The sequence below is a fragment of the Ranitomeya variabilis genome, chromosome 3, assembly GCF_051348905.1.
Source record: "Ranitomeya variabilis isolate aRanVar5 chromosome 3, aRanVar5.hap1, whole genome shotgun sequence".
Lineage (NCBI taxonomy): Eukaryota > Metazoa > Chordata > Amphibia > Anura > Dendrobatidae > Ranitomeya > Ranitomeya variabilis.
In genome coordinates this window covers 744,321,768-744,344,767 of record NC_135234.1, presented here as the reverse complement: position 1 = coordinate 744,344,767, position 23,000 = coordinate 744,321,768, and the positions used below count along the sequence as shown (strand labels likewise).

The 23,000-nt window shown below is 42.0% G+C and overlaps 1 protein-coding gene across 6 annotated transcripts in view; it reads right to left on the bottom strand.

Moving 5' to 3' along the window:
- GRIA4 (glutamate ionotropic receptor AMPA type subunit 4) overlaps positions 1 to 23,000 on the bottom strand; it is a 446,709-nt gene that overhangs the window by 33,085 nt on the left and 390,624 nt on the right. For all 6 annotated transcript variants that reach the window (XR_013224091.1, XM_077298517.1, XM_077298518.1 and 3 more), the window contains exons 11-13: positions 19,634 to 20,004; positions 18,287 to 18,485; positions 13,464 to 13,711 (exon numbers count right to left, since the gene is read on the bottom strand). Coding sequence is in view for 5 of the 6 variants with exons in the window: in XM_077298517.1 (XP_077154632.1) it covers positions 13,464 to 13,711; positions 18,287 to 18,485; positions 19,634 to 20,004 (818 nt within the window). In the remaining variant the exon portion in view is untranslated. The remainder of the gene's footprint in view (positions 1 to 13,463; positions 13,712 to 18,286; positions 18,486 to 19,633; positions 20,005 to 23,000) is intronic.

The following is a 23,000-nucleotide window of genomic DNA, read 5'->3' as shown; positions in this document are numbered from 1 at the left end:
ATGGGTGTCTCAGGTCTGCTCCGGCGCCTCCTATCTTCATTCCATGACGTCCTCTTCTGGTCTTCACACCGCGGCTTCGGTGCAGGCGTACTTTGTCTGCCCTGTTGAGGGCAGAGCAAAGTACTGCAGTGCGCAGGCGCCGGGCCTCTCTGACCTTGCCGGCGCCTGCGCACTGCAGTACTTTGCTCTGCCCTCAATAGGGCAGACAAAGTACGCCTGCGCCGGAGCAGCGGTGCGAAAACCAGAAGAGGACGTCATGGAATGAAGATGGGAGGTGCTATACCGGACCTGAGACGCCCATCGGAGCGGGACCGCCCCTGGGTGAGTATAATCTAACGTCTTTTTCTTCTCTTTCAGGTAACATTGGCGGCGTATCTACAGCATAACAGAATGCTGTAGATAAGCCCCTGATGACGGTGAGCTTACCTCACCATCGATTTTGGGGGTGACAGGTTCGCTTTAAGATCTTGACGGCGAGTGCTGAAATCCTGATATTGGACCTCTCACACTTAGCTGGGACTATTCCTCTGATAGGACCAAAGAAGGTACTGCGGAAACATGCGAAAGGTCATGGCTCTTACATGCGCATGCATGAGACCCTCACAAGCCTCATCACAGCCGGAAGTCCTGGCTTACCGTGCAAGGTCCGGTGATTTCAGCACTTGCCGTGGGGTTCTAGAGGATGCGACGAGGATCGGACGGTTGAGGGTTATGTTTTTTAACCTTTTAATGGCCCTTTTTCGGTTCAGAAAAATGGCGGCACAGAGACTGCCTTTTTGCTGAATCCATGTGGAAGCTAATTACAAAAGATCTACATAATTTTGAAAAATTTGAGTAGAATTCATTTCCACTTTAATTTATTTGCTCTTTGCTATTAAATTCCAAACAAATATTTGCATGTTATAGAAGTTTTGATAAATACTTCACTCCCCCAATGTCTCATCCTATTGGCAGCAATTACATAAAAGAGAATGTTCTAAGGCAGACCCTGGCAATGTGGCTCGCTGGCCACATCTGACTCTCTGGCTGCTCCAATGTGATACAGCCAAAGGACAGAAAACACTGGCCGATGGACCACACTATGCGGCTGCCCTCCCCCACCCAGCGTCCCGATTTCTTGAGGATGTAGATAGAAGTTAATGTTATGGTGGTGGAGGAAGCCGCTGACTCCTTCTTCCACCAGTGTGCAACTGAGACAGCATGCACAACAACATCACTACATTGCATCTACTGGGTGCACTGAAGCAAGGTGAACATGTTTTTTTTTAAATTTGTGTGAATGTGAGATGTGTCTCTCTATAGGAGGGCTCTTTATATAGAAGGAGTTTGGGGGCTTATATTGCATGTAGGGTATGTAGGGGCTTATAACCATATATATCGGGGCTATGTGGGGACTCATATTGTATATGGGGGCTATGTGAGGGCTTATACTGAATATAGCGGGGCCATGTGGGGGCTCATACTATATATAGGTGCTATGTGAAGGCTCATACTCTATATAAGGAGCTATTTGAGAGCTCATACTGTATATAGGGAGGCTTTGTGCTAGAGGGCTGTGTGTGGACTGTTTATAGAGAAGCTATATGGGGGCTCATACTGTATATAGAGTGAGGAAATAAGTATTGGCTCCCTTGCTGATTTTGTAAGTTTGCCACTGACAAAGACATGAACAGTCTATAATTTTAAGGGTAGGTTAATTTTAACATTGAGAGATAGAATATCAAAAATAAAATCCAGAAAATCACATTGTATAAATTATATAAATTTATTTGCATTTTGCAGTGAGAAATAAGTATTTGATCCCCAACCAACCATTAAGAGTTCTGGCTCCTATAGACCAGTTAGACGCTCCTAATCAACTCGTTACCTGCATTGAAGACAGATGTCTTACATAGTCACCTTTATAAAAGACTCCTGTCCACAAACTCAATGACTCAGTCAAATTCTAACCTCTACAACATGGGCAAGACCAAATAGCTTTATAAGGATGTCAGGGACAAGATCATAGACCTGCAAAAAGCTGGAATGGGCTACAAAACCATAAGTAAGACGCTGGGTGAGAAGGAGACAACTGCTGGTGCAATAGTAAGAAAATGGAAGAAATACAAAATGACTGTGAATCGACATCGATGTGGGGCACCATGCAAAATCTCACCTCGTGGGGTATCCTTGATCATGAGGAAGGTGAGAGATCAGACTACAACTACACAGGGGGAACTTGTTAATAATCTCAAGGCAGCTGGGACCACAGTCACCAAGAAAACCATTGCTAACACATTATGCCATAAAGGTTTAAAATCCTGCAGTGGACGTAAGGTCCCCCTGCTCAAGAAGGCACATGTGATGTGCAGGCCCGTCTGATGTTTGCTAATGATCACCTGGATGATTCTGTGTGTGATTGGGAGAAGGTGCTGTGGTCAGATGAGACAAAAATTGAGGTCTTTGGCATTAACTCAACTCGCCATGTTTGGAGGAAGAGAAATGCTGCCTGTGAGCCAAGAACATTATCCCCACTGTCAAGCATGGAGGTGGAACATTATGTTTTGGGGGTGTTTCTCTGCTAAGGGCACAGGACTACTTCACCACATCAATGGGAGAATGGATGGAGCCATGTACCGTACAATCCTGAGTGACAACCTCCTTCCCTCCGCCAGGACATTAAAAATGTGTCATGGCTGGGTCTTCCAGCAAGACAATAACCCAAAATATACAGCCAAGGCAACAAAGGAGTGGCTGAAAAAGAAACACATTAAGGTCATGGAATGGCCTAGCCAGTCTCCAGACCTTAATCCCATAGAAAACTTATGGAGGGAGTTGAAGCTCGGGGTTGCCAAGCAACAGCCTCAAAGACTTAAAGGGAACCTGTCACCCCCCAGGCATTTGTAACTAAAAGAGCCAACTTGTGCAGCACTAATGCTGCATTCTGACAAGGTGGCTCTTTTAGTTCTTGGTGCTGTAACTGCAGAAATAGTCGATTTTGCAATTTGTCCAAAATACCTTGAAACAGTCCCGGGGGCAGTTCTTCCCCCCGTAATGCAGACGCAGCACCGCCGTCACTCATGCCCTCTTGGCGCCTCCTCCTCAGCGTTGTTCTCAACTGTCCCGGCGCCTGCGCTGTTATCTTATGCCTTGGGCATGTGCAGTTAGCACTTCCCGTCTTCTATCATCATTTGATGTCTTGCTGACTGCGCCTGTGCGGCCGCGCTGCCCGAAATCCCGCCCCGCAGTGTCTTCTGATTTATTCACACTGTGGGGCGGGATCTCGGGCAACATGGCCGCACAGGTCAGCAAGACATCAAATGATGTCAGAAGACGGGCAGCGCTAACTGCACATGCCCAAGGCATAAGATAACAGTGCGGGCGCCGGGACAGTTGAAAACTACGCTGAGGAGGCGCCAGGAAAGCGTGAGTGACGGCGGTGCTGTGTCTGCATTGGGGGGGAAAGAACTGCCCCCGGGACTGTTTCATGGTATTTTGGACAAATTGCAAAAACTATTATTTCTGCAGTTACAGCACCAAGAACTAAAAGAGCCACCTTGTCAGAATGCAGCATCACTGCTGCACAAGGTGGCTCTTTTAGTTACAAACGCCTGGGGGGGTGACAGGTTCCCTTTAATGATTTAGAGATGATCTGCAAAGAGGAGTGGACCAAAATTCCTCCAGACATGTGCGCAAATCTCATACAACTACAAAAAACGCTGTGCTTGCCAAGAAGGGTTTTGCCACCAAGTATTAAGTCTTAAGTATGATAGAAAAGGGGGCAGCCGCGCTAATACCCGGCTGAACTAAGTCCACAGTTGGGGAGTATCCTCCCTTTGCACTGAAATGGCTCCTGGGTCCCCGTCTGCAAAAAACAGCGGTTTGCCTTGGCCGAAGGCGCCGCCGTGTAGTAGCGTGGTGAGCGGGGGGCGAGTTTCGAGGGAACCGTCCCTCTTACCTTGAAACGCGTCGGGATTGGCCCGTGTACATGTCCGTCTTCTACGGGCAGGTGACGTCACCGCTAAACACCCCCCCACTCACCACTCTACTACATGGCGGCGCCGTCGGCCAAGGCAAGCCGCCGGTTTTTGCAGATGGGGACCCAGGAGCCATTTTGGTGCAAAGGGAGGACGCTCCCCAACTGTGGACTTAGTTCAGCCGGCCACAGCGCCAGAGACTCCAGGCACAAGCAAGTAAGTGCCGTTCTACTAATTCTGGATTGTGCAGTGACTACAGGCATACGGTCACTGAGTTTGTGCACCGGCACACGGGTATTAGCATGGCAGCCCCCTTTTCTATCATACTTAAGACATTGTCCTGGGCAGATTTGCACATCCCATCTGCCAGGGTGCCAGCGGCTTATACACCACAGTGAAATAGGACAGCGCCAGTGTGTTTTTATTTTATAAAGTATTAAGTCTTGTTTGCCAGAGGGATCATCTACTTATTTCTCACTGCAAAATGCAAATAAATTTATATAATTCATACAATGTGATTTTCTGGATTTTATTTTTGATATTCTATCTCTCATTGTTAAAATTAACCTACCCTTAAAATTATAGACTGTTCATGTCTTTGTCAGTGGGCAAACTTACAAATTCAGTAAGGGATCAAATAATTATTTCCCCCACTGTACATTGCTGAATACGGTACTTAAAGGGAGTCTGTCACACCCAAAAAAGCAAATTAAACTAGCCTTAACATAAATCATAGAGAATCATATATATTTCCTTGCTGTAATTTCTTTTAAAACTATTTTTCTATGTGTAAATGAGGGGGCATTGGTGCACCCTTTACATTGTCAATAGCAAAGTTGCAATTTTACACCCCTTCTATTTGCTTCCTGAGCAGTTCCCCTGACCTTAGATTGGCCAGAGTGAGTGCTGCCTGAACCCTAAGAACGATGCTGTGTGTGCACACTGACAATGAACGAGTCAGCAGCATAGACACAGTGTGGGGGCAGGCCCTCCTTTCATCATTGCTTCCTGACAATGGTCGCAGCTTGCTACCCTGATACAGACAAAAGTGTAGTGAGCAGCTTCAGAGGGGGAATGATAAAAGGGGAGCCTAGCCAAGCGAACGCTGTAAATCAGAATCAGGGGATCTACTCAATATGCAAAATTGAGGGAGTGTAAAGTTGCGATGAGCTCTTGGCCACACTAAGTGTGCACCTCACTTGCATATGTAATAAAACAAGTTTTAAAATAATTACAGCAATGAAATATATACCGCTTACATGATTTTTTATAGGGGGTTAAGTCTCCAATATAACTGTTTAATTTGCATTTCAGGGTTGACAGACTCCCTTTAATGCACTCAATATTATTTTTAGAGTTTTGATAAAACTGCATGAAACTTCAACTATATACATTGCCTTGCGAAAGTATTCAGCCCCCTTGAAATTTCCAACCTTTTTCCACATATCATGCTTCAAACATAAAGATACCAAATGTGAAGAATCAACAACAAGTGGAACACAGTTATGAAGTTGAACGAAATTTATTGATTATTTTAATTTTTTTTGGAAATTCAAAAACTGAAAAGTGGGGCGTGCTATAGTATTTGGCCCCTTTACTTTCAGTGCAGCAAACTCACTCCAGAAGTTCATTGTGGATCTCTGAATGATCCAATGTTGTCCTAAATGCCTAATGATGATAAATATAATCCACCTGTGAGTAATCAAGTCTCCGTATAAATGCACCTGCTCTGTGATAGTCTCAGGGTTCTGTTTGAAGCACAAACAGCATCATGAAGACCAAGGAACACAACAGGCAGGTCCGTGATACTGTTGTGGAGAGGTTTAAAGCCGGATTTGGATAGAAAATGATTTCCAAAACTTTAAACATCCCAAGGAGCACTGTGCAAGCGATTATATTGAAATGGAAGGAGTATCATACCACTGCAAATCTACCAAGACCCGGTCGTCCATCTAAACGTTCATCTCAAACAACGAGAAGACTGATCGGAGATGCAGCCAAGAGGCCCATGATCACTCTGGATGAACTGCAGAGATCTACAGCTGAGGTGGGACAGTCTGTCCATAGGACAACAATCAGTCGTACACTGCACAGATCTGGCCTTTATGGAAGAGTGGCAAGAAGAAAGCCATTTCTCAAAGATATCCATAAAAAGTGTTGTTTAAAGTTTGCAACAAGCCACCTGAGAGACACACCAAACATGTGGAAGAAGGTGCTGTGGTCAGATGAAACCAAAATCGAACTTTTTGGCAACAATACTAAAAGATATGTTTGGTGTAAAGACAACACAGCTCATCACCCTGAACACACCATCCGCACTGTCAAACATGGTGGTGGCAGCATCATGGTTTGGGTGTGGTTTTCTTCAGCAGAGACAGGGAAGATGGTTAAAATTGATGGGACGATGGATGGAGCAAAATACAGGACCATTCTTGAAGAAAACCTGTTGGAGTCTGCAAAAGACCTGAGACTGGGACGGAGGTTTGTCTTCCAACAAGACAATGATCCCAAACATAAAGCAAAATCTACAATTAAATGGTTTTCAAATAAAGGTATCCAGGTGTTAGAATGGCCAAGTCAGAGTCCAGACCTCAATCCAATCGAGATTCTGTGGAAAGAGCTGAAAACTGCTGCTCACAAACGATCTCCATCAAACCTCACTGAGCTCGAGCTGTTTGCCAAGGAAGAATGGGCAAGAATTTCAGTCTCTCAATGTACAAAACTGATAGAGACATACCCCAAGCGACTTGTAATCGCAGCAAAAGGTGGCGCAACAAAGTATTAAGTTAAAGGGGCCGAATAATATTGCACACCCCACTTTTCAGTTTTTGAATCTCCACAAAAATTTAAAATAAAAAATAAATTTTGTTCAACTTCACAATTGTGTTCCACTTGTTGTTGATTCTTCACCAAAAATTTACATTTGGTATCTTTATTTTTGAAGCATGATATGTGGGAAAAGGTTGAAAAGTTCAAGGGGGCCGAATACTTTTGCAAGGCACTGCACAATATGCGCATTACCGATCATATTTTTGAAGAAGTGACCTCACAGTTGTTTTGAACAGTTCATTTAAAAATACATAAAATTCTGACAGATTGGCACTCACCCCTTGCATTGGACTCTACTGACCTCCATTTGTCAGTAAATGTTGAATTGCCACAAAGAGGAGAAGATATTGGAGAGAGCTGACCGAACATAAATAAATATATATATATATATATATATATATATATATATATATATATATATATATAGTTGTGCTCAAGTGTTTATATACTCCGGCATAATTTGTGCTTTCTCGGTCTTTTTTCAGAGCAAAGCTTTTTCTCCACTCATGGTTAGTGGTTGGGTGAAGCCAGTTATTGTCAAACTACTGTGTTTTCTCTTTTTAATCATAATGACAACCCAAAACATCCAAATGACCCTGATCATAAGTTCACATACCCTGGTCATTTTGGCCTGATAACATGCACAGAAGTTGACACAAATGGGTTTGAATGGCTACTAGTGATGAGCGAGTGTGCTCGTTACTCGGGTTTTCTGAGCATGCTCGGGTGTTCTCCAAGTACCTTGGGTGTGCTCGTAGATTATGTTTGAGTCCTCGCAACTGCATGATTTGCGACTGCTAGACAGCCTGAATAAATGTGGGGATTCCCTAACAAACAAGCAATCCCTGCATGTGTTCAGGTTGTCTACCAGCCAAATATCATGCAGCTGTGGGGACACAAACATAATCTACAAGCACGCCCAAGATACTTAGATAACACCCGAGCATGCTCGGAAAACTCGAGTAACGAGCACACTCGCTCATCACTAATGGCTACTAAAGGTAACATCCTCATTTGTGACCTGCTTACTTGTAATCAGTGTGTGTGTGCATAAAAGCTGAGTAAGTTTCTAGGATCCCGACAAACTCTTGCATCTTTTATCCGGCTACTGATGTTTCTGGATTGTGAGTCTTGGGGAAAGCAAAAGAATTGTCAACAGATCTACGGGAAAAGGTAGTTGAACTGTATAAAACAGGAAAGGGATACAAAAAATATCCAAGGAACTGATAATGCCAGTCAGCAGAGTTCAAATTGTGATTAGCAAATGGAAAATCAGGGGCTCTTTAAAAACAAAACCACGGTCAGGTAGACCAACAAAAATGTCATCCACTACTGGCATGAAAATTGTTCGGGATGCAAAGAAAAACCCAAAAATAACATCAGGTGAAGTACAGGACTCTATGAAAACTAGCGGTGTGGTTGTTTCAAGATGCACAATAAGGAGGCACTTGAAGAAAAATGGTCGAGTCGCCAGAAGAAAGCCATTACTGCACAAATGCCACAAAGTGTCTTGCCTACAATACACAAAACAGCATAGAGACAAACCTCAAAACTTCTGGCACAAGGTAATTTGGAGTGATGAGACCAAAATTGAACTTTTTGGCCGCAACCATAAGCGTTACATTTGGAGAGAGGTCAACAAGGCCTATGATGAAAGGAACACCATTCCTACTGTAAAGCATGGAGGTGGATCGCTAATGTTTTGGGATGTGAGCTACAAAGGCACAGGAAACTTGATCAAAGTTGAAGGAAAAATTAATGCAGCACATTATCAGCAAATACTGGAGGCAAATTTGCATTCATCAGTCTGGAAGCTGTGCATGGGACATACTTGGACGTTCCAACATGACAATGATCCCAAACACAAGGCCATGTCGACCTGTCATTGGCTACAGCAGAACAAAGTGAAGGTTCTGGAAATATAATTGAGACACTCTGGGGAGATCTCAAGCGCGTGGTTCATGCTGGACAGCCCAGGAATTTACAGGAACTGGAGGCTTTTTGCCAAAAAGAGTGGGCAGCTTTACCATCTGAGAAAATAAAGAACCTCATCCACAACTACCACAAAAGACTTCAAGCTGTCATTGATGTTAGAGGGGCAATACTCAACATTAAGAAATGGGGTATGTGAACTTTTCAGGGCCATTTGGATGTTTTTGGTTGTCATTATAATTTAGGAAGAGAAAACACAGTAGTTTGACAATAAATGGCTTCACCCAACCACTAACCATGAGTGGAGAAAAAGTTTTGGTGTTACCATTCATAATCTCTGAAAAAAGGCCAAGGAAGCAAAAATTCTACATACAGTATAGCTGAAAGTGTAACCTTGAAATTGTTCCAGAAAATGAAATATTTCTCCAAAAAAATATTGCAAATACAGTACACGTTTTGTTATACACATGGTTATTTCCTTTGTGTGTATTGGAAGAACACAGAACAACAGAGAAAAAACGACAAACTGGACATCATTTCACACAAAACACCCATAATGGGATGGACAAAATTGTTTGCACCTTTCCAAAATTGTGGGTGAACGACTTTGTTTCATCCATGTGATGCACGTTCAAACTCACCTGTGACAAGTAACAGGTGTGGGCAATATGAAAATGACACATGAAACCAGATAAAAAAGGGAGAAGTTGATTCAATCTTTGCATTGTGTGTCTGTGTGTGCCACACTAAGCATGAAGAACAGAAAGAGGAGAAGAGAACGGTCTGAGGACTTGAGAATAAAAATTGTGGAACAACATTAACAATCTTAAGGTTACAAATCCATCTCCAGAGATCTTGATATTCCTTTTTCCACAGTGCACAACATAATCAAGAATTTTACAGAGCTAATTTCCTTGGATATGGACGGCAGAGAAAAAGACGTACAAAAGCTAGAGTGCAGTTTGCCAAAATGTACGCAAGCCAAAATCCTTCTGGGAAAGAGTCTTGACCCCAAACATACTTCAAGAACCCTCCAGAAATGGATGGAAACAAAGTGTTAAAGCATTTTGAAGTGGCCAGCAATAAGTCCGGATCTAAATTCCATTGGACACCAATGGAGAGATCTTAAAATTGCTGTTAGGAGAAGAAACCTTCACATATGAAAGCCCTGGGGCAGTTTACAAAAGAAGAGTGGTCCAAAATTCCCGTTGACAAGTGTAAGAGGCTTGTTGCTTGTTATAGGAAGTGATTGATTGCAGTTATTTATTTAAAAGGGTGTGCAAGCAAATATTAAGTTGAGGATGCCAACAATTTTGCCCGGTCCACTTTGGGAGTTTTGTGTAAATTATGTCCAATTTGCATTTTTTTCTCTGTTTTTTTTGTTTTGTTAAAATACACACAATGGAAATAAACATGTGTACAAAACAAAAAAATAATTTTCTGGGAAAACTACTTCATTTTCTGGAACAATTTCAAGGGAGCCAATACTTTCGGCCATGACTATATACAGTTGTGGCCAAAAGTATTGACACCCATGCAATTCTGTCAGATAATACTCAGTTCCTTCCTTAAAATGATTGCAATCACAAATTCTTTGTTATTATTATCTTCATTTAATTTGTCTTAAATGAAAAAACACAAAAGAGAATGAAGCAAAAAGCAAAACACTGATCATTTCACACAAAACTCCAAAAATGGGCCAGACAAAAGTATTGGCACCCTCAGCCTAATACTTGGTTGCACAACCTTTAGCCACAATAACTGCGACCAACCGCTTCTGGTAACCATCAATGAGTTTCTTACAATGCTCTGCTGGAATTTTAGACCATTCTTCTTTTGCAAACTGCTCCAGGTCCCTGATAGTTGAAGGGTGCCTTCTCCAAACTGCCATTTTTAGATCTCTCCACAGGTGTTCTATGGGATTCAGGTCTGGACTCATTGCTGGCCACCTTAGAAGTCTCCAGTGCTTTCTCTCAAACCATTTTCTAGTGCTTTTTGAAGTGTGTTTTGGGGTCATTGTCCTGCTGACAAATGACCTCTGAGGGAGACCCAGCTTTCTCACACTGGGCACTACATTATGCTGCAAAATTTGTTGGTAGTCTTCAGACTTCATAATGCCATGCATACGGTCAAGCAGTCCAGTGCCAGAGGCAGCAAAGCAACCCCAAAACGTCAGGGAACCTCCGCCATGTTTGACTGTAGGGACCGAGTTCTTTTCTTTGAATGCCTCTTTTTTTCTCCTGTAAACTCTATGTTGATGCCTTTGCCCAAAAAGGTCTACTTTTGTCTCATTCTTCCAAAACGTTTTAGGCTTTTTCAGGTAAGTTTTGGCAAACTCCAGCCTGGCTTTTTTTATGTCTTGGGGTAAGAAGTGGGGTCTTCCTGAGTCTCCTACCATACAGTCCCTTTTCATTCAGATGCCTACGGATAGTACGGGTTGACTCTGTTTTACCCTTGGACTGCAGGGCAGCTTGAACTTGTTTGGATGTTAGTCAAGGTTCTTTATCCAACATCCGCACAATCTTGCGTTGAAATCTCTTGTCAATTTTTCTTTTCTGTCCACATCTAGGGAGGTTAGCCACAGTGCCATGGGCTTTAAACTTCTTGATGACACTGCGCACGGTAGACACAGGAACATTCAGGTCTTTGGAGATGGACTTGTAGCCTTGAGATTGCTCATGCTTCCTCACAATTTGGTTTCTCAAGCCCTCAGACAGTTCTTTGGTCTTCTTTCTTGTCTCCATGCTCAATGTGGTACACACAAGGACACAGGACAGAGGTTGAGTTAACTTTAATCCATGTCAACTGGCTGCAAGTGTGATTTAGTTATTGCCAACACCTGTTAGGTGCCACAGGTAAGTTACAGGTGCTGTTAATTACACAAATTAGAGAAGCATCACATGATTTTTCGAACAGTGCCAATACTTTTGGTGTGGTGTGGAATTATATCCAATTTGGCTTTAGGACAATTATTTTTGTGTTTTTTCATTTAAGACAAATTAAATGAAGATAATAATACCAAAGAATTTGTGTTTGCAATAATTTTCAGGAAGAAACTGAGTATTATCTGACAGAATTGCAGGGGTGTCAATACTTTTGGTCACAACTGTATAAGGTTTCCATTACACTACAGTGCATATCTCTCTATGGTCTGATTTTTACTAGGTAGAATTACCAAGAGGCAGCAGTCCGATGTAATCCAAGTGCTACATTTTGGCTACTTCTTAGCCTTTTCGAGTATGGTTTTCCACCAACCTTGGAGTGCTGCCTCTCATTTTTTTCTCCTGCTACATATGTTTGGGCATTACCTGAATGTCAATCCTCCTGGGGGTTCACACCCTAATATTGCCTTTGAGCCAGGAGCACTGCTCATAGTATTGCTTTTTTACAATTCTGTTTTTTAGATGGACTGTCCCACAAAATGATCCATAAAAGTTAATGATATTATATAGTTTTGCATTGAAAAGGACATTTTGTGTAGTTTTAGTAAGAACGGACATGTGAGTTACAAATGTGCAGAAATTTAGGACATAAAGGGAACTTGTCACACGATGCATGCTGCCTAAGGCTATGTGCACACATAGAATGGACCTCTGCGGATTTTTCCGCAGCGGATTTTAGAAATCCGCAGGTAAAAGACACTGTGTTTTACCTGCGGATTTACTGCGGTTTTTATGCAGATTCCACTGCGGTTTTACACCTGCGGTTTTCTATTATAGAGCAGGTGTAAAACCGCTGCGGAATCCGCACAAAGAATTGACATGCTGCGGAATGTAAACCGCTGCGTTTCCGTGCGTTTTTTTCCGCAGCATGGGCACAGCATTTTCGGTTTCCCATAGGTTTACATTGTACTGTAAACTCATGGGAAACTGCTGCGGACCCGCAGCTGCAGATCCGCAGCAAAATCCGCAACGTGTGCACATAGCCTTAGTCAGAAAGCCCAAATCAAAACCTGGCTGGAGTGTTTCTGAGAAAACATAGCTTAAAGATCCGGCTGGGGACCATAACCAGAGACGAGATCTGCAGAGGCGCTGGGAATAGATAACCATAGCTGGTGACGGGTCTTGTCCAACTTTGCCCCAGTTGGCTCTTCCCAGCCCTTCACTAGGTGAGTAACAATTCTCTCCCTTGTGTGTATGTAGGGGGAGACCTGTCATTCACACTCAGCAGCGTTGGGCAGAGTCGGCTAGGGGCATGACCGGTCAAGTTTCGTTACCAGTCATGGGTGTCTTTTTCTCTGAAATGACATAGCGGTTCATTGAAAAATAAACCTGCCTGCGCTCATACAATCAGGCTCTGGTTCATGCAGCCCATGATTCGAGCATCATGAATCACAAGTAAGTGTTGGCAAGTACAGACATTCGTGATATATTCTAATTAATTTGCTATAGCAATCACATATGGTACATCCAAATGACTGCTGCAGCCAATCACTGGCCTCAGCGGTGATACCTACACGATCAGCAAAAGATCACTGAGTCCAGTGATTGGCTGCAGTGGTCATGTGGATGTATTAAAATTACTACTAAAGATTTTAGACATAATGTCACATTAATCTGCTTTATACATGGCCTTGATAAGGAGTTCTGGATAAGATGGAATGAATTACCTGTACTCTGCACATACAATGGAATGGAGGGAAGTAACATGTCCACACACAACACAAGAAAAGTACTATATCAGGTACATCAGGGAAGGTGGAATACTATAACAACACATCATATATTGTTATACTATTCCACCCACCTTAATAGAGAATGCTTAGGTGTTGCCACTCCGTATCCCTTGGAATCCAAGTTTCCTCCAACTTTCATTGTGTCACAGGGTTTTCTCTGCTCGATGTATTCATTCATTGTGGACTCCAAAAGGAAGGCGAATTTTCCCTTTGATTTCCGGACACGGGCCACTCCTTCTGCTGTTGTTTTGGTGAATACTGACGGCTCTGCTGATTTCATGTAGGTCCACATCTTTTCGTAAACTGCTATTTTTGATCTCTGCCAAACAAAAACATTGCAAATATTTTAAAAAAATTAAAAAGTTTGCAAAATCATAATAACATTAAAGTGAACCTGTCATGTCCACAAATGTTATTAACTTGCAGATATGGGGTCATTCTGCAGGTTAATAATGTTATGAAGCCAGGTGGCTATGGAACTTAAAGCCTAGTGTTGAAAGGAAATTCAAGAAATTTTCCACTACTTAGAAAATCCCTTCTCATACCCCACGCTTGACCTCGATAAAATAAAAAAAGCTATACTCACCTTCCATGCCGGTGCCGTTCAATCGTTGTCAGCACTCGCTATCAAGGGGGCTCTCGTGAGGTTGTTATGGCACGTGATTCTGGCACTCAATCAGCCCCACGTTCAGACAAATCGAACAAGAAGAGGAAGTCCGGGCTGTGGATGCTCTTTCACTTCCTCTTGATGTTCGATTTGTCCGAAGGCAGAGACAGTGATGCCAACGCTGATTGGGTGCCAGGCTCACGTACCGTAATAACCACACAAGAGCCCCAGGAAATCGAGGCAAGACACCTGTGAAACGGCGTCGGCACAGAAAGTGAGTATAAGCATTTTTTTATGTTATCGGCACCAAACATTTAGATCAAGAAGGAGTTATCCTAGTAGTGGATAACAACTTTAACTTTACTCCTCCCAGAAGCTTCCAGCTTTCAGTCACAGAGGCGAGGCCGTGTGGCTTCAGTTACCGTTCATATATAGGTGGCTGTAACCACGCCGTGGCACTGACTGACAGCCGGCTCATCAGTCCATTAGTGTTAAGCTGGCTGTCAGTCAGTGTCAGGGTGTAGTTACAGCTGCCACTCCCTAGGTACTGAGTGGTGACTGAAGCCACACACCTCTATGGCTGAAAACCGGAGGCTGCCGGGAGGAATAAACTTAATTTCCTCCCGGAAGTCAAGCTTGCACTGCAGTGATCGCAAGGCTTTAGATTGCTATTACCTGCAGATTAACCCCATATCCCCATATCTGCAGGTTATAGCATTTTTTTTACAAGACAGGTTCTCTTTATTAAATATTTATAATATTATAATAATGTAAAACGTTAAATACTTGAAATTTGATGTCAGTAAAGATAGAAATCCTGCCAGCACACGGCAGTCCACACAAAAATAACAGACTCATATTATGCCATCATTTAGCAGAGCCCATAGAGCAGGACTTCCAAACAGCAGAGCCCGTTAGGATCCTTCATACATCTCCCAACCTCATGATGTACAAATGTCCACAACTGGTGGTTGCATGAAGTAAAGGAGCCAAAGTTTGTTAATATGTGGGATTAAAAAGAGAAATTACTTTGGAATCCAAGACAGAGACCGGTGGTTGAGTAGCAGTTGACAGGATAGCATGGGCAATTTTTTAGGATCATTTGTCTGTGCCCCTGACTGCAGCATGATTGGTAGTTTCTTGTAGGTAGTCCAAAATAATGTGGGTAAGGTGTTGCACATGAGAGGTGCAGTGTCATGAGGAGGCCAGAGATGGAAACTGCATAACAAGAGATGAGCTAGTCGATTCATAACAAATCAAAATAGTTAAGAACTTTCTCAAAATTATTGGTTCTGCCAAATCTGAAATTTTCATTTGCAAGAATCCAACAAAATAAAGGTTAATCAGCCCCATTTTACTGACTTCCCTTGAGGGCTGGGCAAAAGTTAAAAATATAGTAAAAAAGTTATTCTTACATGTTCTAGTCCTGTCCTCACCTCTCCTTCCCCCATGTAACAGCTTGGGGCCAATTACGGGCCTCAATGCTGGAAGGAAACCAAAGACCATTGTGGATGACTGGAGATCTTCAGTGGTTTAAGGACAAGTAAGTGGCGGTCCTAAAACAGGTAATTATAAGTTTATTATTTTTTAACACCTTCCTAAATCAAATTTTTGCTTTCACAGTTTTTTAAGGTTGACGGTAGACATAAGCCAATCTCGTTCAACCCACAGCCTAACATGTTGATCCAGAGGAAGGGAAAACCCCATTGGGCAGATGCTAATTAGTGATGAGCAAATATACTCGTTGCTCGGGTTTTCCCGATCACGCTCAGGTGGTCTCCGAGTATTTGTTAGTGTTCGGAGATTTCGTTTTCCTTGCCGCAGCTGCATGATTTGCGACTACTAGACAGCTTGATTACATGTGGGGATTCCCTAGCAACCAGGCAACCCCCACATGTACTTAGGCTGGCTAATAGCTGTAAATCAAGCAGCTGAATCAACAAAAACTAAATCTCCGAACACTAACAAATACTCGGAGATCACCCAAGCGTGCTCGGAAAATCCCGAGCAACGAGTACACTCGCTCATCACTAATGCTAATAGCTCCATATTAGGGGAAAAATTCCTTCCCAAAGTCCACATATGGTAATCAGACTAGTTCCCTGGATCAACTTCTCATCACAGAATTTAGTGCCCATAACCTGTAATATTATATTTATCAAGAAAGGAATCCAGGCCCTCTTTGTCTTGAACTTTTCTAGTGAATCAACCAGTACAATTTGCCTACTGAATTGAGCAAATCTGCCCAAAGCAAATTTGGGGAGATTCGCTAATCTCTAGTTATAACCTGTCAAATTATGGGAAAGATCAAAGCAGAAGAGTAAGAGTCTGCCCATGAAGAGCAGTTTTATAAAATGGGTGGAGCTATAACCTTTTGGCCAATCAGATGGGAGCAGCAGAGCTGTATACTGATTCTGTTAGAGGCAGTGACCTATTTGTATCTATGGTTATGTAATTGAGGACACAGCCATATGTAACACGGGTAAGCCATGAGGAGGGCAATAAGGCAGGGGGCTAGAAGGAATGAATAAAGTAGCTGAACAGAAAATTATATTGATATTAAGGATTTGGAAAAAAATTCTACTTAGAACAAATTTTCTAAACCTTTTCAATTACTTTTAAATAGATACACAAACTAGAGCCAAAGCGAATCTGTGGACATAGTTTATTAATAGGAGGTAAAAATCCCACCGGGTGGCCGTTAAGCAGCAATTCTGTCAATAGCATGGCGTTATATTATTTTCTTTTAATTATTTTTGTTGCTTTGTTCAGATCCCCAAGGAATGATAGGTAATCATTTACACACAGAGACACCCCTTATGGCCAGATCAATACGGGTGATGCATATGACAAACATGATACACGTTTGCCTGAAGCAAAATAAACAAATAGCTCCTTCATTAATTTGTTAAATGCATGGATATGGGAACGCGGCAGTTTTTGAAGCACACCCACTCTGTGTTCAGCTGCCAGTGACTTGCTATCTCCACTGTGCAGTAAGCGCTAATATGCAAGGAATGGATGCAAGACTTCCCTGAGAATTGGCTGGTGTTCAGAACCTTACATGCGTGGTATGCTTGGCAATCCTAAAAATTACTTTAGACAAGTGTTAACCCATAGTGGACGAAAATATTTTTTTTTTCTTTGTTCCACGTTCAGACAACCATTTTTTTTTCCTTTTTACATTTACTTTGTTACAGTATTTCCAGCCCTGCAGCTTGAGGGATAATTTTTGGCACCATTGTTGGGTACATGGAAAATTATCCCATAGGTATTTTCCTAATTTACATTTATGTAAAAAATGTACCTGATATTGTTCCGGTCCTGCTCTTAGATTCATACTAATTACGATGACGTTCCATGAAAATCGAACTTCATCACCGACATCACATTTAACGGCTGGTCTGAGCTACCGTTGTACTGAGCATGCATCGATGGGTCGGAAGCATGCATCGATGGGTCGGAAGCATGCATCGATGGGTCGGAACAGCCGATTGCGTCATGCTCTGTACAACTGTAGCTGACAAAAACATGATGTCATCGATGATTTACCATTCAATGCAAAGCATGATGGGTGATTCAGATGGAACATCATTGGAAGTGCGTGTTAGGCTCACCTGGCGAGGTGTATCCACAAATCCTCAGGTCCGGGTGGGCACATGGATTATGGGCATTTGTGTAGGACGGCATGTGGAACCATGAGGACTTGGACAGTCTGGAAACTTAGGAGCAGTAGGACAGATTAAGTGGAACCCAGCAGGGATGGAAGTAAGTTGAAGTACAATATGCACAGAAGGTGGAGCACACCAAACACAGAACTCTGGAGTCTCAAACTCAAGACAAAAGTGTGTATCATTGTGGACCATAAATGGGCATATGAAGATGAGATGATTGTGCTACACCGGGCAGCTTGCAAAACCCCAAATGGAGCACGACAGAGGGCAGCGTACCCAGGGGAAGGAAGCGGAGCCTGGGTTACCCGGGACAGGTGTGTAACTGTGGGATGTATCTGAGAGCAGGTTGTTATGTGACCAGAATTAATAGTGATAGGGGGTTCCATGTCACTACTAGGACATTGCATAAGTAGTCATCATGATGTAATATTAGGGATAATATTTTTAGTATCAGGCAACCTCTTTAATATTCACTTTATTTGTAATATCAATTGTCTTGTTCGTAAAGGCAGACATTAATTTCATCTGACTTTTGGACAGGGGGAAGTAAGATTGCAAGCTGCCAACCGACCAAAAAAGCCACATCGGCCAAGGACAATGTAGTCTTACTTACTTTGAAAAACTCTTTTGTTGACCCTGCATCGAGCGTTCCATAGGCAATCTCGGTTTGTTTGGCAAGGTCTTCTGCACTCTCTATCGGTGACACCATTCTCTCAACCGTTAAAAAGGCAGCCAAGTTAGCCGTGTAAGATGAAATAATAATGAGGGTAAAGAACCACCACACTCCTCCAACAATACGACCTGAGAGAGATCTAAACATGAATGTGGTAGACAATTTCAGTTTTTATACTTTTGTAGCTATTTGAACATTCACATTTGACATGATAACAATGGGGATTTGTTCCTTAAATGCATGTTTATTGCAACAATGGAGAAATCTTTGCTACATTTAGAAAAAGTAGGTATTTTTTCGTGATTTCCTATAAAAGGCAACGATATCTAAAATCCAAAATCAGCGATTCCCCAATCACTGTATGTGTTTAGGCTTATTGGTTGATATTTGATACCATTTGTTCTCATGAATAGTTCATTATTACTTATTTAAATAAGAGTTAGATGGATATTGAGCAAAATGTTGAATATTTCTGAATTAATGACAATATATACCGAAAACAAGATTACAGCATTTTATGATATACTACTTAATTTCAACCATTACAGCACATAGTATTCTTCAGTTCCTTCGCTCCTGCCTATTTTTTTCTCTCCTTCTTTCCTCTTTCTGGTCTTTTGTTCCTCTATTCCATCTCCTTATTCATTCGTTACTGCATCTTTCCTTTCTTCCTCCAATTATTATTCACACCTGTTTTTCCTTTCATCCTCTCTTCTATCATTCTTGTCACATCCTTCTTTCCTTTGCCTAGCTTCATTCATCACTCTAGTCCTTCCTTTTCCCCTCTTGTCTTTCCTGCTTCTGTACATTCTTTCGTCCCTCAAGTCACTAGTTTATCACTCTTGCTTGGTCCTTGATTTTATCCTTCCTTTCCTTCCACCTCTCCCTTCTTTCCTCACTGTTTCTTCGTTCCTTCCTTTTTTCTATCCCACATTTCTGTCATTAGCTCCTTTTTTTTTACTTCTGTCCTCTCTTCCCTCATTTCCTTAGTTCCTAAGTTATTTATATCCCTTCCTTTCCTTTTTTCTCTTCTTGCTTTTCTCCTTCCTTCCCTGTTCTCTCTTTCCATCCTACATCCTGAAAAAGGTCTACTGCATAGACAACTACTCACTACACTGGAGGTTCCCCTAAATATACTCTTAATTAATATAATACTTTATGTAACTAAAGAATAATTTGAAATTTCAATTTCGAAATAAAATTTCCCAATATCTAGAATGCTACAAAGATTATTTTTGGGCCCTAAAAATTAGTCTATCAATCAATTATAGAATTGTACAAACTAACCTTGGTGATATATCACATCCTTGTTGCATGAAGGCTCCAAGGGAAAACCAAAGGCTGTTGAAAATACCAAACTCATTCGGAGGTTGATCACTGGGTCCATCTTTACCATCTTCAGGTTCTTCCGTATGCCATTCATAAGGGCTGAATCGACTTACAAGGAAAAGGACTACACTTACTCCAATATAAGCAAAAACTATGCACATCCAGATTTCATAAGCCAATGGGTCCAAAAATGAAAAGACTCCGGGTTTTGATTTTTGTGGTTTTTTAATCATAATAGAAATTCCTAAGCTCATGAAAGGCTTCGAAAAATCAATGACCTCTTCTCGCACCAAGGTAATCGTCAACGGAGCTACGGCAATCTCTGCTTTCTGTAAGACAAGAGTAGACAAAATGAATTCACGTGTTTCATTTAAAAGGATATTTATTTTTCTACTGTACTATAGTAATCTACATATATATAAAACTCAGAATCTGTAGTAGCCCGCTCTATACAAATCCACAGTTCTCACTCGATTTTGGTGAAATTTGGCACGCCCCCTCTCAACCCACAGAAGCAGAATACTGCGCTCATTAAATCTCGCTAGTGTCCCCCCGTCATGAGATTGGGGCTCCTGAAATTAGGCCCTATACATATAATGGGGAAACGTGAACTCTGTAGCAGCCCGCTCTATACAAATCCATAGTTCTCACCCGATTTGGGTGAAATTTGGCACGCCCCCTCCCCACCCACAGCAGCAGAATACTGCGTACATTAAATCTCGCTAGCGTTCCCCGTCATGAGATTGGGGCTCCTGAAATTAGGCCCTATACATATAATGGGGAAATGTGAACTCTGTAGCAGCCCGCTCTATACAAATCCATAGTTCTCGCCCGATTTGGGTGAAATTTGGCACGCCCCCTCTACACTCACAGCAGCAGAATACTGAAAACGTTACATCTCGCTAGCGTCCCCCCGTCATGAGATTGGGGCCCCCAAAGTTAGGCCCTATACATATAATGGGGAAATGTGAAATCTGTAGTAGGCCGCTCTCTACAAATCCCCAGTTCTCGCCCAATTTTTAGTGAAATTTGGGACGCCCCCTCTCCATCCACAGGAGCAGAATACTGCGCATGTTAAATCTCGCTAGCATCCCCCCGTCATGAGATTGGGGCCCCCCAAGTTAGGCCCTATACATATAATGGTGAAATGTGAAGGTGAAAGTAAAAGTGCTGAGGGGAAAACAACAGTTGTGACTGAGAGGGACGGATTATAGCGACGGTGCCAAAGAGTCGCTGCTAAAGGGGCCGCACCACCACACACAACACACAAACATTTCACAAGCACCATACAACCATCACACAGACAGCACACATACACCAACCCACAAGCACAACACCACACGAATGCCACAACACACCACACAAACACCAGACTACTCTAGACACACACAACACAAACACCACCCCACAAATACCACAACACCACCCCATAAATACCACATGCACACCACACCACACACACGCAAGCAAGGACCACACGCATGCAAACACACTCAGATGGATGCACCCTACGCACACGGATGAACATTACTGAGCAGCAATATTGGTCAGGCGAAAAATGCCTCACAGTAAGATTGTCATTATTGCTTACTATACAGGGAGCTTCCATCACTGAAGCTGCTGAGGTAAAGTGAAAGATCAGCTCTGATTGGTTGCTATGGGCAACTAGACAAGTCTGCCTGTGAGGCGGTTTTCATTACTGAGAAGTGAGCTCCTTCAGGGTGACACTGAAAATTTTACTTTAGCTACCATAACCAACAATTTAACATTTTCCGCGAGCGAAGCCGCGGGTATTCTACTAGTATGTAAGATATAGATAAAATTAGATCAATGCAGATTTACTTCTTAAATTTAGGTCTTAAAAATTAAACAGAGCATATCAACATCATAGTTTCTCTACATCAAGTTGACTTGACGTTACTTCACTGGATGTTTCAGCAGTCTTTGGATCTGACATGTCTCATGAATAGTATTTTCCTAGGTAAACATCCCCTTTAAATTGAGCTCTATCCACAAAAATAAAACATCCACAAAAAAAGAAAAAGAAGAAAACTATATACGGTACCTAATTTTAAATAATTTTCTATGTGCTTAAACCGTTCAGGACCCGGTCCATTTTCCTGCTTTCCTGACCAGGAACATTTTTGGGTATCATGTACTTTTAAGGGTATAATTTTTTTTCTTGTTCAGATATTCAAATAACTTTTTTCCCGCAATACATAAGGCTTAATTTTTATGTCATTTTTTTATTTCCCTAATTTTTTTTTTTGCTGATACTGGGGGAAAACAAAAAGAGAAATGGAAAATAAATCTAAATTTTTTAATTTTTTACAACTATAAAAGATTGCTAAAATATTTTAAATTATGCTTCCTTTTCCACAATAATTATTTTTATAAATTGGATATATTTTTTCCAACAGGGGCAGGGCAATTAACAGTGATTTGGCAGGTGGTGGTCTTAAAAGACTTTTGGGGTGTCACTTGAGCATCTTAATACATTATTTTGATTGCTCATTTCCAGTGTTACTGGGGCTGGTATATTAGCCCCAGTTACAGGAGAGAAATTCAGCTTCCATGTTACATAGCAGCAGTGTTGGACTGGAGTGCCTAGGGCCCACCAGTGGAACTGACCTGTGGGGCCCACTCTATTTCAATGCTCACGGTAGGGACACCTTTGTGTTGTAGTATTTGTTAGGAGTCTCAGTCGTAAGTTTTATTAGATTTAAAGGGGTTGTCCCACTTAAAAGATCATTAATCCGTAGACTCAAGGACACAAAAGACAAAAAATTTCTAGGGTGTGCGCACATGTCCTACACACATTGTTATTACTGTAGGAAAAGTTTTCAGGAACACAACAGGGGTGTTTTTCCTAAAGTGTCTTTTTTAGATTTTATTTACAGGCATTTTTTTTTTATATAAAAACTTAATTCCAGTTCACCCAGTTGCTCTATACTCATCCACCTGGGGCTCAGACACCGGCCTCGCCTTGGCCTCACATCAAGAAAATAGAAAAAATTGGAGTCCGGCTCAACAGGACTCATGAGTAAGACTGCCTAGTACAGTCAAAATGCGTCGACTAGGTCATGTCGACCATGTACATTTTTATTTTGCATGCATTATATTTTCTTTTAAAAAATAAAAATAAAAGGAAAATCCAGTCCTGTTGAGCCGGAGTCCAATTTTTTCTATTTTTTTTCTATTGTATGTTAATAGTGAGCTTCTTGCTGACTTCTTTTAACCATTTTTCATCTCTGAAAACCTAAAGTGGTTAGGAGAAACTGAAAGAGTGAACTTATGCACAAGTCCTCTTCACATTTCTGACCAT